Source organism: Numida meleagris, chromosome 3 (genome assembly GCF_002078875.1).
Source record: "Numida meleagris isolate 19003 breed g44 Domestic line chromosome 3, NumMel1.0, whole genome shotgun sequence".
Classification (NCBI taxonomy): domain Eukaryota; kingdom Metazoa; phylum Chordata; class Aves; order Galliformes; family Numididae; genus Numida; species Numida meleagris.
The window spans coordinates 93,686,272-93,706,789 of NC_034411.1; the positions used below are offsets into that span (position 1 = coordinate 93,686,272).

Here is a 20,518-nt window from a genome sequence, read left to right on the forward strand (position 1 = left end):
GGGGAGCCTGTGGATGAGGCCTTCTTTCTTCAATTACAAGAAATGCTGCACTCACAGGTGCTTACCTTGATGGGGGATTTTGACCACCCAGATGTTTGCTGGGAAAGCAAAATTGCAGGCTGCAAGCAATCCAGGAGGCTCCCAGAGTCCATTAAGGATACCTGGTCCAGATATTGGACAGAGCATGTAGAGGTGAAGTGTTACTGGACCTGATGTTCACCAATGCAGAGGAGATCTTTAAAGAGGTTAAGACTGGAGACACTCTGGGCTTTAGCGACCATGTCCTGGTTGGGTTCTTGATCCCAAAGAATATAGGCCTGGCAAAGAGCAGAGTCAGGACCCTGAACTTCAGGAGAGAGGACTACTGACTGTTTAAGGAATTATTGGATGAGATCCCCTGGGAAACTGTCCTTAGGGGCACGGGAACAGAACACAGCTGGCAACTCTTTAAGGATGCCTTTCTGAGAGCACAAGAGCTCTCCATCCCCCAACATAAGAAATCAAGCAGAGGAAGCAGGAAACCAGTGTGGTTGGGTAAGAACCCACTGCTAAAACTAAGAGATAAGAAGGAAATGCACAGGCAGAGGAAGCAGAGACGTATGGCCTGTGAAGAATACAGTGATGTTGTCTGGACGTGCAGAGATGGGACCAGGAAAGCCAAGGAGGAGATGGAACTGCACTTGGCCAGGGATATGAAAAACAATAAGGGTTTTTTTAGATACACTGGTCACAAGAGACAGACCAAGGAGAACGTACCTCTTCTGATAAATGTGAAGGGAGAAATGGCAACAATGGACACAGAGAAGGCTGAGGTACTCAATGAACTCTTTGCCTTGGTTTTCACTGGCAGTAAGGCTTCCCACATCTCTCACGTTTCTGAACCTCTAGGTGGGGGTCAGAGGAGTGAAATCTCTCCCACTGTAAGCAAAGAGCAATTTCAAGACCACCTGATGAGACTGAATGTGTACAAGCCTATAGGGCTTGATGACAAGCATCCCAGGGTCCTGAAAGAACTGGCTGATATAATTGCCAAGCCAATCTCCATCATATTTGAAAAGTCATGGCTGTTGAGTAAAGTCCCTGCTGACTGGAAAACAAAAAAAAACCAAAAAAAAAAAAAAAAAAAAAAAAACAAAAAAAAAAAAAAAAAAAAAAAAACCAAAAAAACCCTCCAATTTTTACGAAAGGTAGAAAGGAGGATCTGGGAAACTACAGTCCAGTGAGCCTAATGTCTTTGCCTGGGAAGATCATAGCTTCCTCCTGGAAGCTATGTTCAGGCACATGCAAGATGAGGAGGTGATCTGAGACACACAGCACAGCTTTACCAAGGGCAGATTGTGCCTGACCAGTGTGCTGGCCTTCCACGATGGAGTGACAGCATCAGTGGACAAATGAAAACCAAATGATGCCACCTACTTGAACTTCTGCAAGGCCTTTGATATGACTCCACATCACATTCTTATCTCTTAATTGGAATGATATGGATTTGAAAGGTGGACTATTCACTGGATAAGGAATTGGTTGGATGGTTGTGGTCAATGTCTTTATGTCCAGGTGGAGGCTGATGATGAGCAGTGTCCTCCAGGGGTCTGTCATGGGATCAGTGTTCTTCAGCATCTTTATCAGTGGCTTGGATAGTGGGATTGAATGCACCCTCAGCAAGTTTGCTAATGACACTAAGCTGCGTGGGTTTGGAAAGCTTGAAAAACAGGTCCACATGAACCTAATGAGATTCAGCAAAGCCAAGTACAAGGTGTTGTAATTGCGTTGGGGCAATCTCAAATATGTGTACAGACTAGGAGAACACCTAATTGAGAGCAGCCCTACATAGAAGGACTTGGGAGTTCCAGTTAATGAAAAGCTTGATGCGAGCCAACAGTGTGTGCTTGCAGCCCGTAAGGCCAACTGTACCTTGTACTGCATGAAAAGAAGGTTGGCCAGCAGGGAGAGGGAAGTGATTGTCCCTCTCTACTCTGCTCTTGTGAGCCCCATCCGAAGTACTACATTCAGGCCTGGGGACCCCAGCAAAAGAATCAGAGGGCTGGAACACCTCTCTTATGAAGAAAGGCTGAGGGAGCTGGGCTTGTTTATCTTGGAGATGACTTCGGGGAAACCTCACTGTGGCATTCTAGTACTTAAAGGGAGCTTACAAACAGGAGAACAACTGACTTTTCACACTCTGATAGTGATAAGACAAAGGGAAATTGCTTTAGGCTAAAACAGGGGAGACTCACATTAGGTATTAGGAGTAAAGTTTTTACTCAGAGAGCGGTGAGGCACTGGAACAAGCTGCCCAGATAAGATTCCCCATCCCTGCAGGCATTTGAGGCTAGCTTGGATGGGACACCTGATCTAGTGGATGGCAACTCTGTCCACAGAACAGGGGTTGGAACTAGATAATCTTTAAAGTCCCTTCTGACCCAAGCCATTCTATGATTCTATGTTATGTGCTCAATACCGTCATGGTGGCATTTCAAAAGTCTGAATGTCTTAAATCCCAATGGACTGAATGTATTAAAGATGAGTTACTTCTGCAGTATTACTCTTTATAGTTTTACATGTACTTTATATGTACAATCAAATGAAAATTTGGTCTAGCCCTCATCTGTAATATAAGAACATAAGAATTCAGTAATTAAACTAAGTCACACCTTCCAGATCATTGTTTGGTCCTGCAGTGACAATGCTCAGTGAAGGAATTTAGAAAATGAGCAAGCATGCAATGACACAATCCTGCTAATCTTGCCAGCTTGTAAGTTTCTTCTGTTTATGACATTTTGGCTTCCTACATTTTACTTCATCTTGACTGTGCTGCCTGTTTCAGGTTAAATGAACAAGCACAAAAACAGCTTTCTGAAATAGCAAACTTCAGGCACCAAGCACAGTGGTGCTAGAGGTATGAACTGATAAATCCATGCATAATTCAATGTGGGTATAATTTGACCTTAAACCACTCTGAAAGTGTGATTTAAATCTATACTGCATAAGTGCCTTAAAAATGTTTATATCTTGTCCTGCATAATGCCATTTGTACTACTGATGTTTCTCTGGGCTTTACAGAAAATTGAATTTTTATTGTGATCATGCATTTTTACCGCATATATAAGTATGCTACATTCCTGATGGCTGTGTTATCTGTATTTTGACTTTAAACTGTTGCTCATACTGGCTATAAAACTGAGAATATGTGTATTGACTAGTTACAGGCAATTGCAAATGTAGGGAAATGGTGAACAAAGCAAACATATATTATTAAGCATGGGAGTAAAAAGCCTTTACTAACAAAAGAGGGGTGGACTACACTATTATTCTTTGATTAAACAGTGGATAACTACTTGCAAAATATAGTGTAGCGCTTCTCCGCTGATTTATTGTTCTGAAACAGCCATAGGGGCATTGCTAATTATACAGCACATGGAAAACTATCTCTAGTGTGGTACCGTGGTAATTCATTTTGTGGTTACCAGCAATAGCTCAGTTAGTAAACATACAGCTTTCTTTGGCTCTTGGTATGGATCTTTGTTACAGTTTAGGCAGACAACGTAACAGCTTTCATCCATGAATTTCTTTCCATTCTCCTGACTTGACATAGTTAGAAGCAATTCATTGTGATTCAAATACAAGCCAAACTTTATTCTGAAGTATACTAACAAGACTGGTGCATAACAGATGCAACAGGTACTTTTTTCCACTCTGTTTAATGTTATTTAAGACTTCAGCTGAGAGAGGCAGTAAATAAGTTAGTTCGATTTCACATTTAAAGAAATATGGAGAGAGTCTGAAGTGACTGACGGAAAACAATCAGGAAACAATCTGGGGGGAAAAAAATGCAGGAACAGTTTTAGACCAGAAAAGGTAAGACTGCAGAGAATGGTTAAGTTATTCAGAATGTAAAGTAACAGAAATTTATAAATATTTAATTACTTCTCTTGGCTAACAGAGAAGGGAGAAAAAATTGTATTATTTTTCTATAAAGATTCTGCTAGATATTAACAAAAATCTTCCTGCCTTTTTGAGTAGTGAGCCATGCCGAAACTGAGAAATGTTACTCATTTTTGATACGTAGAATGAGTTAGACCAACATATGCCTCTGTAAGGCACTCAATACTACTTCAGAGCTGAAAGTGAGAAGAGAGGTCTGTTGAACTCCCACATAGCCCTTTAGTTGTTTGATTTAAAGAACAAACACTTCTCTTTACATACCTTCGATGTGAAGCATAATTTCCAGTAATATGTCCGGAGCCATCACACCCAGGAGTTGGACACCTAGAATAATAATGTAAAAAGATACAGAGCAGAGTTACTGACAGGTAAAATATAGCTGCCCATTTTATATTAAATAAATATTAATTGACTCAACCACTGTTTCCACAGGTGCCAGCCTTGGGGATCTCCAGCCATTCCTAAACCTAAGCTTAGTTCTACACCAGGGACAAACATACTATTTTCACCCATAAAATGTTTCATTAAATACTCATTGCCTGCCCAGTCAAACACTTTCTGGATACCTCTAGCACTGGCAGATACTGGAGATTTCCAGGAGCAGACTGACATTCCCTCACCATCAGGAATGAGTAGGGGTGACAGCAAATGCAACATCACCAAGATGTATTCTTAGGTAATGGCTAAGATTACAAGTGAGCTGTTTTGTTTTCCATCAAGGCTCTTGCTCTAATCCCATCACACAATGTCATGAGATGTTGGTGCACCATGGAGATAGACCTCCCCCACTCCAGGAAACAAAGGAAATGCCTGACAAAAAGGAAATGCATAGACGGGTCTCTTATGTAGAAACAATAACTCACCTAGAATTCCCAAACATCAAGCAACCAGATACACTCACCAGTGAAACTTCTCATAATTGAATGACAGAAGAACCATCAAAGAAAATGGGTGTTTCTACACTGTGAAGATGACTATGATCCCTACAGAGCAAGCTAACTTACAGTGTTAGTATAATCATTAACTAGTACTTGAATGGCTACACTAAATCAGAGAAAATACAAAAGAAGAATTAATTTATACTCATAATTTATATATTGTTTGTACTTATGAATTTATATTCATTGAACAGTTAATGCTGCGTGAATTCCAAAAATTCACTTTTCTTGAGCATTAGTTCTGATATTTAGAGGTGCTTTAAAGCTCCTTTTGAAGACAGCACTCTAATTCAAAAAAGCATGTGCACAATCTCAGATGTTGCATTCTGGAACATCATTTCCATAGCATTGAGTTCATTGATTATTTGAATCCAGAATTCATGCACATTTTGGCTTTCACCCTTTAATTCCATGTGTGCTTTCCTCAAAGTTGGTACATACAGATAAACTGGTTTCCCAAAGTTTTCTTCAGAGACTTGAAAGTTCCTTAATATCAGGACTTCAAGCAACCTGGAATTCAGTGCAATGGGGCTGTCATGTTCCATTAGGCTGAACTTTAGCTCTTTAAAGCTAATAAGCATTACCTACTTCAGAGGAGCTCAGCAGTGCCAAACCTCAAACATGATTAATGCAGCTTGAAAGAGATAAATTAAACTGGAATTTGTTAAATGGAGTTCTCATATGGTCTTCTTCTGGACCAGTTCAGTTATTCTATAGAAAACATAAAAATACAGTAAGGCTTCCAGGATGTAAGCTAGTAAAACTTCTGGAATTCACTAGATAACTGAAGTTTCTCTTCTACATAACAGAAAGCCTGTGTGCATTGGACAAGGAATCTAAACAGGATCCTAAGAGATAATTCTCCTTTTGTCTTGATTTATGAGTTTACTTCACTTGTATACTAAGGCTTTGCCACAGTGACTCCATATTACTATGCCTTTGCACAGGTCCAACTATGATAAGACCACAACCTTGACTAGAAAGTGTAAGTACTCCTCTGAGTCTTAATATCTAAAGACCCGCGCCCATGCTGACATGAAAAATTAATCTTTCTGCTTGTAGAAAGATTTAAAGAAGAGTTTGCACAGTTTCTTCTCACATACCCACATAAGAATACATTGAACAAGTAATAGTTCTTGCCTGTATAGCCCTTACCATTTGTTCTTTACTGTGGCTGCACATCACTAGCACAAACCTTTAATTCTAGGTTGGCTAGTACTTTAAGTTAAAAAATAAAATGGGAAAGGTCTTATTTTTAGTTTCTTATATTTAAAATGTTTCAAATACAGATATTTAGATATCTTTTCAGATTGACTGCTTTTTTAATAATTATTTTCTAATAAATATTATTTTAATATCTACTAGGTTTAAATATTAAATATTTATTTAATATGAGGTTTAACAAGAGCAAGTGTAGAGTCTTGCACCTGGGGAGGAATAACTGCATGCATCAGTATAGGTTAGAGGATGACCTGCTGGAGAGGAGTTCTGCAGAGAAGGACCTGGGTGTTCTGATGGACAAGTTGGCCATGAGCCAGCACTGTGCCCTTATGGCCAAGGAGGCCAATGGGATCCTGGGGTGTATTAAAAAGAGCATGGCCAGCAGATCAAGGGAGGAGATTCTCCCCCTCTACTCAGCCCTGGTGTGGCCACATTTAGAATACTGAGTCCAGTTCTGGGCTCCCCTGTTCAAAAAAGACAGGGATCTTCTAGAAGGAGTCCAGTGGAGGGCCACAAAGATGATAAAAGGCCTGGAGCACCTCTCTTACGAAGAAAGGCTGAGTAACCTGGGCCTATTCAACCTGGGGAAAAGAAGACTAAGAAGGGATCTGATAAATGTTTCTAAATATGTAAAGGGAGGTGGGAGGCCTGGCTCTTCTCAGTGGTGTGTAGTGATAGGACAAGTAGCAGTGACTTAACTTAAACACAGGAAGTTCCATACAGACATGCAGAAGAACTTCTTTACAGTGAGGGTGATGGAACACTGGAACAGGCTGCCCAGAGGATTTGCGGAGTCTCCTTCTATGGAGTTATTCAACGTCCATTTAGATGCCTACCTGTGCGAACCATTGTAGGGAACCTGCTTTAGCAGGGGGTTGGACTCGATGATCTCTTGAGGTCCCTTCCAGCCACTGCAATTCTGCAAATCTGAGATCTTCAATAATCTACAAAACTTATCTCCTACTTCCATCAAGACCAGATGCATCCCTGAAGCCTCACTGAAGCCTCTAAAATTGTTGTACCAAAATATATGGGAATAAGACTTAATTACATGAATTGACTACACTTTGATTGTAAATGTCCACTGCACGTAAATGAATAAAGTAGTGCACGGTGCCATCAGATTGTTCTTCTGTAGTCTCTCAGAGGTACAAAAGGAATCTTTTTTTTTTATGTATATGTGCTATTTGAAGCTTCAAATTTTCATCCACAGAGGAATTCTTCAATCCTATTGAGAACAAGCTATTAACAAAACAGAAGAATGTTGTTTTTTTCTCATCTATTCCAATACTTTTTGCTACAGGCAGGCATGATTAGTAGTGTCTTAACAAAAGAGATTTGTAAGAGGTAGCAGTATAACTGGTCAGTCACTTTTAAAATTAGACTATTACACCTCAACCATTTGGACACTTAAGCAATTTAAAAACTAGTCTATTTTTTGGTGTCATTTGGAAATTGAACTGAGAATCTTCACAAAGGGCTCTGTACAGTTCACATCAGTTTAAAATCATATTTTTGGTTAAACCAGAAGGGTTTTTTTATGTAGGCAAGGATCTTAGAAAGACTTTTCAGATTTTAGCACTATAAAATTTGTTTAAAGTCTCACAAGCTGATTTTGACTTAAATGTACAAGATGAAATGAGTGTTTAGTGCAGCTGATAAAGAGTATTTTAAGACCCTAGGACACTTCTATTTACTCCTTTTTCCATTCTATGAGAGATGCTTATAACCACTATGAAATACTAGATGTTGATATGCAACAGTCTGTTTCAACTATGATGTTACTACAGTATTTATTTGCTATTCTAAATAAATTAGACAAGGAGACAACTTCAAGTCTCTGTACCATTAGAACTGTAGGACTGGATTTTCAGAATGTATTACCATACATAGGACTTATAAATACCCTTCCACTTTGCTATCAACTACTAAGTAACTATAGACATTTGACTTAAGTGATCTCATTTGCAGACAACAATGCCTAAAAAAATGTATGCATAGGTGCTTAGAAGAAGAAAGTTACATGAGATCCACTGAAAATGAATGCTGGAGTTAAGTGAACAAAGAGATACACAGTTTCCTCAATTACTTGAAGTGAATGTAATTTGATAGAAGTATATCTGTAGACTCTCCCTAATAGCTCACTGCAGCAAGAGAATGCTTTAGCACTGTAAAGACTGAAGTGACAAAAGGACTTCCCTTTGTAAAGAATAAAGCTCAGACCACGTAACACTTGCACTTTACACAGAATCAGAGCATCTACTAAAAGAGCTTGTCAGTAATCTGGAATGCAGACAGCACTGACTTGAAGTCCCCTTCATTTCACAGAACATCCCAGAGAAGATGTTGTGGGAACATAAGCATAAGCAGAAAGCAGGAAACACAACAGAACAGCAACAGCAGGAATGAAGTAAAGGACAAAGCCAAACTGAGACAGATAACACTTAATGCCTAATACCCATTCTGCAAAGTGTGCAGCAATTAAAAAACGCTTCTAGGAACTTGAAGGAATTTAAAGAGATTCCTGGGACCAGCAAGGAAACGGAAGCCCAAGTGGGCTCTGGAAGGGTTTTACTAGATACCAGTGGTTAAAAGTCTTGGTGCAAGCTCAGGTCAGAAGAAAAAACAGATCACATCAGCACTAGAGAATAAGATATATATTTAAACCTATACTCCCAGGTTTTCATTTAGATCTACAGGAGTAATATAGATCAGGTAATGTGACATCAATAAGGCTGTTAAACAGAGGTGCAAAGACAGAAGTAGTTTTGTCCTCATTATTGTATATAGCTTTGGTTGAATTTTAAGATGTAAATTATCTCCAAAGTACAGCACTAAGACAAAGATATAGTAATCTGCAATATAATTAATAAGCTTTCTCTTCTTTTCCCCGTCTTTACCACAAAATGACAACAGTTCTTTAGAATCAGAAGAATTTTCATTCCCTTGTTAGGAGGCAGAGTTCATGGAAATTTTTTCAGTGCACACAGTCTGAGCATAACCCAGGGCATGGGCTCATGCTCAGGCTCAAGCTCAGGCTCCCCCTCTCTAAGAAACCCTCAGCTGAAATTTAGCAAGACAATGAATTCTGTTTCCATCTCAGTCAAATCTTGTGCTCAGGGTTTGACACGTTTATATAAATCCAGATGGAAACCTTGGATGTAGAATTATACAAGCTCAAATTCAGCACACCAACCAAACAGAAGCCAGGTTACTGTAACATGATCACATTTTTTGCTGGTAGGGTACTAATGTTCAATTTAATCATGAGAGACCCCTTCAACCACCCTTGCTCCTTTCTATGCCATGTGCCACATACACCTTCTCGGCTCACTGGGAGGTCATTTCAGCTTCATTGTCCTTATCACTGAGTCCAGTTTTCAATACAAGAAGGACATGTTATTGAGTTAGGCTTTAGTTTTCACAAGAATTGGCACATCTGTATGCTATCTGTGTACTTGCCTTTTAGCTATAGCTTTTTGGGGATTAGTAATAGCACTCAGTGGAGACTCTATAGACACTCCACAAATAAAGAAATAATAAGTCACTAATAGAAATGAAGAGGACTGCCAATTCTGGCTATGGCAAATTGCTTCTACACTGTTTTTGTACTGAGGACATTCGCTCCCATGGAACTGAAATTAAGCCATTAATTTTTCTCACACTGGCCATGCCAGGAGCCATCAGATAGTTATCCTTTCTAGAACTTACCAAACTATACTAGGATTCAATTATAATGCATAGATAATATATTTTATAATCTGTTATTAGTAAGCTAGTTTATCAGTTCTGAAGACTCATGTTATCCTTTTTGTGTCTTTACAGTACTTTGCACCCACTACATTGTGGATCCAATCTTCCCTAGAGTGTTAAGCTACAACTGTAAGTAAATGAACACATAGAATATTTATCCAATAAATTAGTTATTAAATATTTAAAGCAGATGTTGCTAGCCACCCAAAAGAAAAATCATATTGAGATAAAGAAAGAACCAATAAAATGTACAAAAATTCAGAATGATCCCTTAGACTGTTCCACACTGCAAAGGAACTGGAATTTAACAGAGAATTATATCTTCCCCATAGTTTTATTTTGTCCATGTTGTCAATCTCTATAGTGTAGATGTGATTTTCTGTTGGAGGTTCAGAAAATCTAGAGAAATATAATTGTTTCCTGTGGGATTTTTTCATAGCAGAACATAGAATAGTTTTATTGTCTGGTGGTTTTTATGTATTTGAGATTCTGTTTTATTTGACTGAATCACTAGGAATTCAATTCATAGGTCAGGAGGCTGGAAGACAGACACAACATTACTTTGCATTTCTGTCTTTCATCTGAAGTTCTGAAAGTATTTTACAAACATTAATGGAAAAAAACAATACAGCTTTGAAGAAGAGAAGGATTTAGCAGATGAAAACTGGGGCATACAGAGGCTAAATGACTTTACATACAAGAGGAAAATAGGCTAGGAGGAGATGCTTATTCACTGCTCTGTTTGCAGCTATAAATCTGTATCTCCTCTGAAACTATATATAGATTCATAAACAAAATACTATTCTTTTCTACTCAGGTAAAGGAGAAACCAAAGGTTACAAAAGCAAAAACTGTGGGTGTAGGAAGTGATAAGAAGCCTCGTTCAATTAAAAAAATGGAATTTTGTATAAGGTATGATGAGTTTATTTTATGTCTATACTTCTATGAACTTGAGCGCTTGTTAAAAAAAAAAGTTTGCAACACTTGACAAACAAGTATCCAGCTAAACTCAAAGAGGCAAAGAGAGAAGCTTTTCTCCATTTTCTTCCTACACCACTCATCACTGACCTGCATGGAGCACTGCAGAGCGAGAAGGGGGATGAGAAACAGCTGTGTGGTCCTCAGCAGAGACTTCTAGGCCACAGGTGTGTCAGTATCAGTCAGAGTACTGGTTACTGTTACAAAAATACCTACTTAGAAGAAACTTTACTCATTTTGCTTTTACCTTTCTAAGCATTCAGAGATTGAAAGCAATCTCTGTAAATCTCTGAATCCTATCTTCTGTCCCAGGCATTGCAGTAGATTGTCAAGCTCCAATTACATATGCAAAATAAGAATTCTGATGATCTTCTTCCTTATGAAGTCACAGAAAATGGCATCTGTTTTAATTGCAGTAGAAGCATGGATGCTTTTCCATTATTATTCTGTTGTTTCTACTCAGTTCTCTTACCAGAGCATTTGATTCGTGAATTCCTAAGGCGCTGATACTTCCATTCGCTGTGTAGATAGAAACTCTCGAGCTACACAGCCTGTGAATTTCCAATGAAAACCTGTAAAACTGTTTTGCTAGGATGGATTTATTTTCTTGTAGTTTCCCTCAATGAAGCTGAGCATCCACATACCTTTTTCACTTCTTTTTCACATTTTATTCTTTCCATTTTCTTTTTTTGATGCCTCTTTCTCTTTTCAACCTGTTATCCTTCTCTTTCAGTGGAGCAGGGACTTCATTTGCTTTTGTCCAGTTTGCTTTCCACCCATATTCCTCCCTAGTATATCTCTTCCACATTTTACTTCTCCCATTTCCACATCCTGTTCACAAAATTACAGAATCACAGTATGGATGAAGTTGGCAGGGACCTCTGGAACCATCTGGTCCACCCCTTGTTGAAGCAGGGACATTCAGAGAAGGGTACCTAGGACCATACTCAGGCAGCTTTTGAAGATGTCAAAGGAGGAGACCCGCCAACCTCTGGGCAACCTGTGACAATGCTCTGTCACCTGAACAGCACCGAAGTGCTCTCTGATGGACAGAGGGAACCTATCGTTCTCCAGTTTCTCCCCACTGCTTCTGGTCCTGGCACCGTGAACCACTGAAAAGAGCTTGGCTCCATCTTCCTTGTATCCCCCATTTTCCTTCCTCATTGTCATTTCTTGTCACTTTCCAATTTTCTCTTCTTTTACATCTTTTTTTCCTCTCCTTTCTCTGATGTCTTCACTCTCTGTTCCTCCCTCATCCTTTCTTCATTTCTTGATCTCTAATAACCACGAATTTCACAGTTCTTTCTTCTTTCCTTCTCTTTGTTGTTTCTTTCCATTGTTTATTTTTTCATCATCATTCTTGTCTTTCTGTTATTTTCTCCCATCTGAATTTATTTTTCCCTTAGTCTGCACTGCTTCTGGCCCTATCCAATAGCTGAAATGACTGCATATACTTTGTGTCAAGGGAGAAAACACTGTTGTGAAATCTTGACACAGAATTTCTAGACTGCCAAGAAACAATGAGTCATTTTCAGAATGATGGAATCACAGAATGGCTGTGGGCAGGGCTGCCACCCACCAGATCAGGCTGTCCAGGGCCCCATCCAACCTGGCCTTGAATGCCTCCAGGGATGGGGCATCCACAACCTCTCTGGGCAATGTGCTGCAGTGTCTCACCATGTTCTGAGTACAGAACTTCTTCCTAACATCTCACTTAAATTTTAAAGGCAGTCCTCCTTGTCCTATTACTATTGGACCACGTATAAAGTTGTTTCCCCTCCTGTTTATAAGCTCCGTTTAAGTACTGGAAAGCCGCAATGAGGTCTTCCCAGAGCTTTCTCTTCTCCAAGCTAAACAAGTACAACGCCCTTGACGTTTCTTCATAGGAGAGGTGATCCAGCCCTCTGATCATCTTTGTGGCCCTCCTCTGGATCCACTCCAACAGCTCTGCATCCATCCCAGATGGGGGCCCCCAGAGTAGAGGGGGATGAATCCCTCCATTGCCCTGCTGGCCAACCTTCTTTTCATGCAGCCCAGGGTACAGTTGGCCTTACAGGCTGCAAGCACACACTGTTGACTCTCATCAAGCTTTTCATCAACTGGAACTCCCAAGTCTGTCTCTGCAGGGCTGCCCTCAGGAAGTTCTTCTCCCAGTCTTTATACATATCGGAGATTACCCTGACCCAAGTGCAACACCTTGCACTTGGCCTTGTTGAACCTTATTAGATTTGTAGGTTTTCATCTTTCAGGACCCTTAATTCCTTCTCTGCAGGGCTGATCTCAAGGAGATCTTCTCTCATTTGTATACATATCTGAGATTGCCCTGACCCAATCTTACACTCTCTTGTTTTCATTAAAGTCCTTGTAAGCTTTATCGTTGGCTTCAAAAGGTGTAAAATCATGCTAGCAGTGGGAACTCCTGAAAACTATTCTTAGCTCATCTGAAGTTCATTTTGAGCACTTCAAGAGGTGACAAGACTTCTATGGGAAATGTATGCAGGCAATGGATATCTTACTGGATCTTGAATTTATGGTTTCATATTCCAGGCAAAGCCTGTGACCTATTCCTCACAAATATACCTATGAAAGCATACGAAGCTACATGCATATAAATATCAAAGTTTCATAAAGATGCATTGTAAGCCGAAAATAAAAAAAATGAGCTAAATTAGATTCATACATTAATTAGTTTTCTGTACGCAGCTTAACAAGGAGTACTTACACATATTTTGCTTTAGCAAAAGTGCTAAGTATTACTTTTTCATATGGAAAATATTGCTAACATTTTTTATAAAGCAGAACACTGACAAGAAACCTCATTGCAGGTAGCAGGAAAATAAAAATAAAAAATTTAAAAAAAATTCTCAAAAGAAAAGTAGATTCAAAAAAAAGTATAGATATAAAGGAAAATGATTTGAGGAAAAACAATGGAGTTAACTCTCTCCTACCCTAGTTGTGTTAGAATGGCAAATGAGCAAATTGAGAAAAAATCCATCTTATTGGTTGTTCATTGAGACTGGATCTGGTGAAGTTCCAGTATGAATGAGCAGGAGATCAGAAGATCCAGTCAGGAATCACCCCTGGTGGGGCACTCCCAAGTCCTCTCAGAGGACACTGTGCAAAATATAAGCTGTAAATTGGAAAGAAATGTGGAATGAAATGATTTGTTGTTACCACATTCACTGTGTGGTCTTTCTATCCATAAGGAATGATGCCAAGCCTATGGAGCTAGTCCAGGCATGAGACTAAAATAATTTTTGCTCAGAAGGTTCATGAAGTAACTTCAGTCTCTTATCTCTCTGCTGGGAGATTGCTCTCTCTCTTTACCTGTAGAAATCTCCAGCAACTGAATGCTTCTGAAATGGGGGTAGCTGACTGCATATTCTTCTCCTTAGGTAAAATTTAATTAATTCCCTGACATTTGTTTTGTTTGTTGTTGGTGGGTTTTTTTGTTCGTTTGTTTTTCTATAATTTTTGTGTCCTTAACTCCTGGTACTATCTGCACTGCATTTCTTCATTTTTTGAACTCTGTGTATGTGACAAAGAACATGACACACTTTCTAATAAAACTGAAATCCATTTTCCTATAAGTAGACTAAAATGTATCATGCTGGCATTTAAAATATTGTTGTGGACTCACATGCACAGATACACAATGCTTTTAAATTAATTATACTGCTTTAGAAAAAATATTCCTGTACCTTCAGTTATCACCTCTGCATGCTGCCTGTTCTGCTAGCCATTAGGACTTCCCAGCTTCTCCACAGCAAGTTCCACAGTGTGCTGCCCACTGTTCTCACACCTAGCATAAGCATATAGTCCCTAACATGCCTGTTGCCAAAGGCATGCTAAGTGCCTAATGTGAAATCGCTTCTGTGCGCTACCCAGGGGGTGCTCCTTTCACAGAAGTTGCCAGAGGGAAGCTGTGAATCAGCTCTCTCCCTAGGCACCTTGCCCACACTTTCTCTCTTTCCAGCACTGCCTGCCTTGGAGGCAGCACTGGCCAGCTGCACATCCCCTCCTCACAACAGAGAGCACTTCCTGGCACCAGGAATGAATCAATTCCAACATATGCAAATTCAAATGTTCGTTTCCAAACACATCATTCTTTGAAAAAAAGCTTCATTTTTATAGTGAAAAAATAGCATAAAATCATAGCAGCTGGGAGAAAAATGCAGTAGGAGATAGCCCTAAGACAACATACTCTACAGCTAGGAGCAAAGCTCTTTGTCTCGTAGTAGATTTCTTCAAGCCTGTGCTTCAAAGTTCATTCAGAATAAGGGTAAGTGTAATTGAAAAAAAAATAGGGCTTTTCTTCAGTAATTTGGGGTGGACACATTTCCTTCTGAAGAGGAGCATCTCATTTCTGCTTGATCTTTTGAAATGGGAAGCCCCTCAGGAGTATCAACCACTCAGCCAATGCACAGCAACATTTCCAGTCAGGGCTTGCAGAGCAGACAACAGACACTTGATTTTGCTCACTTGCTGTATGTGAAAACTGGTCAGAGAGAAGCGCTTGATGACAGTAGCACAGATATTTTAGTATTCTGGTATTCTTCACCTTACAAGCTGTCTTCAAAAACTCTTACAGCTGGCCAAGTATTTCTATTTATGAAGTAAATTAAAGTTTTAGCACAAAATTAAATTAGAATTGGGTCAAATGTTGAACACTTTAAAAATAAATTATTCAAAGTAGGCTTCTTTTTTCCTGATGAAAGATTTACTTTATGGTTAGGTCAGTAGCCTGCTGGATGCTTTGAATATCATAAAATTATCAGTAGCGTAATTTTTGATCTGCTGTCTCTACGCTGCTATGTACTCTTCCGTACTTTGTGTATCTTCTCCCCGGTGATGCTAGTACCAAAGATACAGCAGTATGACTTTGAATCTGCAGCGTCCTGAGTTTCCTAGAGGTTTGGGATGACTTCAAAATTCATATATCTAAAACACTCAAAAAGTTCAGCATCTCAACAAGAAACACTTAGAAAAGCTATCAGATTGGACTCCTAAAAGGAAGGAAATAAACTAACAATTTTCAATAGTCTGTGCCTTTACAAACCACTAATGTTTGGAAATGAATGGGTAGAACCCAGATTTAGCCATTCTTTAGATACCCTATTTATCTGTTTTTCATTTGAACATAACCATTCAACTTGTACACTGTCACGTAATTCATCAAAAGAAAAGCAGAGCAACAGAGACAGCTGGATCTAAAGTAAAGGAGAAAGGAAAAGCTGAGTGGAAAGGATGGAAAGAATAATAGCATGAAGAGATTCAATCTATATATTCTCCTCCAAATTAGTTCATCTAATACTGGTTTGAAAGACTGAGCCTAAAAAAGTGGTTGTGTATCTCTAGCCTCTGCAATATAGAAAGAAACAAGTACTGTCTCTAATTACTCCTCTCAGCTTAGCATTATGGCAAAACAAAAAATGAATAGGATTGTAAACATCTTTGAGTTATATAAAATATATAATGAGCAGAATGAGGGCTCAGAAGTTTGGAAAAAAAATCACCTAAATGACAGCAAACGTAATGGGCTGGAATCTTCTTCACACCATTAACAGCTTCTCCTTCAAAAGAGCAATTAAGATGTTTTTCAGTACATATTCAGTAAGGTAAAATAAGGTAAGCACAGTAATTTAGTGTAAAACGTGTTTACAAGACTAACTATGTATTTAAGGCTAAGATTTATCTTTTGTTCCATACACTGCCACTATGCTATACCTATTATTAACATGAAGAAGGGCTATTTTACCATAAAGTTCCTATATTGGATGGACTTAAAAATCTCTTCTGAATGTATGGTTTCTATCTGAAAACATGTGTGATCCAGTAACAAGAACAGGTTAACATTTGGAAATGGGAGCAAACTCTCGAGGGTTTCATTTCCCCAGACAGTCGAAGCAAAGGTACTACTTTCTGTTTTGGGAGTGAAGAGTCATCAGCAAAAGAGTGAAATCCTTCAGTTTTCATTTTATGAAAATAAACAGCTTTTTCCCTTTAGGCCTACAAACATTTGTCAGAAGCCTAAGTGAGGAAATGTGAAAACACCATGTGAATTGTATCAGACTGTGAGAGGCAGTCTGGTCTAGCGAGAAGGCTAATGAACAGTATAGCTAAGGAAAATCTAGTTTGTTATCAATTTACTGTTTGGAGTTTATGTTCATTTTTGAGCGGCTTCTCAAGCATGCTGTGAGTTTTGGTGGGATAGACTCAAGTTCCATGTACACTGGCTTTTAAGCATAACTTCACAATTTGCTGAGCCCTAAATTACCTCAGGCCTACAATGTTCAGCAAGGCTTACTGGCATGCTGAAAGGAAAACTCTTAGTGCAAGTCCAGACAAGAACCTGTATCTGCAAGGGCAACAGGTTGGGCATGGATATTGCCATCCCTACAACTACTCCATCCTACTGCTATGAGGTAGACTCAGAAGACTGACAGTGGGCAGAAAAATCAGCCCTAATTAACTAATACTTAGGAGGGTACAATATTCTGTACTCTTCCCAGCACTCTGAGGACTATGAACATTGAGCTGTGTGTTTGCATTACTGCGTTATACAGCAGGAGAGTTAGGGTCTGGGAGCACTTGATAGAAGAGGCTGCAAAAGCTGCTTCTGAGGAAGAAATTGTAAGAAACAATCTTACTTCTGTCTACAAATACCTGACAGGAGACTGCGGTGAAGGCATAGCAAAAGCTCTCTCAGAAGGATGCAGCACAGATGCTACCTTAAGCCCAGCCATTCTACTTTATTTCCATCCCTCCCTGATGGATCAACCATCAGCCAGTTATTTTGTATTAAGAAGTTAAACAATTCCATTGAAAATCACGACTATGAAGTCCAGTTTGCAGAGCTAATGAGTGCTTAGAAATTCTCAGTGAGGTAGCCAAACTTCACACCAAACTTTCGGATCAGTGCGATCAGAGACAATATTCTGAGACGATACTCCCAGTTTCTACTCCAGGCACTCATCTGCCTCCGCATCTGAGTATCCTCTCCCTCCTGACAGGATGTTGCAGCTGTCTGGGTAGCATTAAGAGAAATAAGGGAGCTTTTAGAATGGTATTCAATTACATGAAATGGGTGCTATTTCACCCTAGTGTGTCAGACTGTATGAGGTAGTTTGCACTTAATGTGAACAAAGGAGACATCCCTTCAGTGAGGGCAAGAACCTCTGATCAGACCATTAAAACTGTTCCAAGCTAAGCTGGAATCCAAGACTGTATTTGATCAGCACTTAAGTAATAATTCCAACTTAATAAGAATGTTCCAAGGTATCATTAACTATAGCATTCGAAAAGGAATTGTGCTTTTTATTGTCATGTGATATTCTCTAGTGTCTTTTCTTTCTTTGGCCCTCCTTACTTTCTCCTTAAAGTTGACAAAGGCAGAAATCCCAGGCTTTTGTACAATTTCCCCTTTTGAAACTCCCATAAGATTAGGCAGTGCAAGCTTGGTTTATACTGTAAACATTTCATGAAAGAACCACTTTAATTTCAGAATCTAATAACTGCAGGAATAGCTCCATAAATAGTTGTGCAGAGTGCTGGAGAGGCCAGAGGTTACAAACAGGGATAAATGGCTGCACAGCACAAGGGCACAGGAAGCTGCATATTGCATTGTACTAAACAGCTCTCTCTCCAGAAACACTTCACTCACAGTCGGGAATGTAGGCAGAGAGAAATGCTCATGCTCTTAGAGTTCAGAGCTCTCATACTCTTTAGAATTAGAAAAACAGCTTCAAGTCTGAGAATAACAACTTTGCCTTACATGCTTTTTACAAAAAAGAGGTTTCCAAGTCCTTTTTTTTTTAAAAAAAAAAATGATATACTTCCTCCTCCAAAATCACTTGGGTTTTTTTTTTGTGTGCTTATAGCCAAATATCCCTGAGTATTTACTGCACCTTACTCTCTTGACTACTGTTTTCCTTTTTCCAGGTTTCCTATTCTCAGGATGAGTGCTTACATCTTGCATACAAAAAATTGTATTTACTGTTTAAAACACTACCCTCACAAACGTTCCTGCTAACTGCCCCCTGACAAGGATTTGGGATAATAATACATGGGTAAGAATACAGCTGAAACACAAATTATCTGTCCTGATTAGCTCAGATGAGGTGTTCCTCAGCTATACACTACATGGAAAAAGAGCATCTTATGAAGTAGGGACAGGCAGAATTCCAGTCTGAGCGTCCGTACAGTCATAGAAAATCTAAAACTTGATGATTACAGCATCTCAGGAAGGTAAAATGAAAGCCTGTGGAACAGGTTAGCCAGCACTACACCTTACAGAGATGTCTCATATACGTTGCCACTTCCCAGTACTTCTGGACTGTATCTCTCACATAAAATTTAATTATTGACAATGTCTTTAGAAAGTAACATATTTCTCTTTTTTACGCTGAAGGAAATTTATAAGTCTGGTCTTAGGAAAAAAGAAATCACCCTTTCAATAAATACCATAAATTCAATATAGCTACTTAACTCTTGAATGGAAAGTGTTTTCACTGATGTGAACAAACAAAAAGTTTTTCTTTGACCTAGAGACATTTCTACTTAATTTTTGATTATATAAGGATTTATACAAAGATATAAAACATGTTTGGACTGTTTTCCATTAACATTCCTAAGATTTTTTGCACAAATTGTAAATAAATGGTCCTGATGTGTTTACCCATTACCTCTTTGTAAATTAATAGCATTTACTGTGGGTTCAGTACAGTTAATATTAACATTTGCAAAAACTGAATTAAAATCAGGTAAAAAATGGTTAAAACACTGCATTTTAGATAGAAGAAATGTATACAATTGGTAGACAATTACATCCCATTTGCATTAAATATTACTCATGTTTTAATTTGTGGAAGTTTATTCTATCAAATAGAATTAAAACAAAAGTTAAGGTGCTTCTTTACCAATATTTTACTGGTTAATACCTTAAAAATCTTTTCTTCTAAAACAAGTAATGGTTTAATAGGACTTTGTCTATGACAATATCAACCTGAAACTGCTTTTGTAAAGTGTAAGGAGTGCAAATTCTGCTCATGGAGCTATGCATGGAATTTGGCCTTGTAATATTGTTCTTACTCCATTAAATACACTGCCCAGGGCAAGCTTTTTGCAACTACTGGACATAATCTCAGATTCAAAACCAATTAAGGATAGTGGTAGGTGGTCCACAGAGCTAAGAGGGTTTTGGATCAGGTCTCAGTCTGCCTTAAAAACACTGAAGGTCTTTTTCTGTGAATGAGTGCTGAGGACTTTAGCTGGTTTTAAAAAATAAAGAAAAAATAATTATTAATAATTCCATTCTTTCAGATTCTGCACACTTAAGTCACAACAGCTGTCATGGGTGTTATTCAAAAAACAAGGCTCTTGCCCCTCCTCCATTGCACCTATACTTATGGAACATACTTACGCTTTCCTGACAGATGTTTCTTGATTAGTGCATCAGAGGAAAACAAATCACCACCTACAATGGTTCCTGGAGAAGCCTTGAGAAGAAACCCATAATCTATCATTTTTTTTAAAAATTATTCAGTTACTTTAATATGATTTTATGGTTTTTTTTCCTGTTTTTTCATAATTTACTCATAACTTTTCCTAAAGGGGAACAAAAAAGCAATGTACCTCTGCAGTGTCCAGCATAGACAACATTCACAGCTTTTATATCCAACCTTATT

The 20,518-nt window shown here is 38.8% G+C and overlaps 1 protein-coding gene across 1 annotated transcript in view; it reads right to left on the bottom strand.

Moving 5' to 3' along the window:
* The window catches only part of MYT1L (myelin transcription factor 1 like), a 136,184-nt gene that overhangs the window by 25,331 nt on the left and 90,335 nt on the right, over window positions 1–20,518 (bottom strand). Inside the window, exon 15 of the mRNA XM_021393058.1 lies at window positions 4,204–4,266. Within this exon, the coding sequence (XP_021248733.1) occupies window positions 4,204–4,266 (63 nt within the window). The remainder of the gene's footprint in view (window positions 1–4,203; window positions 4,267–20,518) is intronic.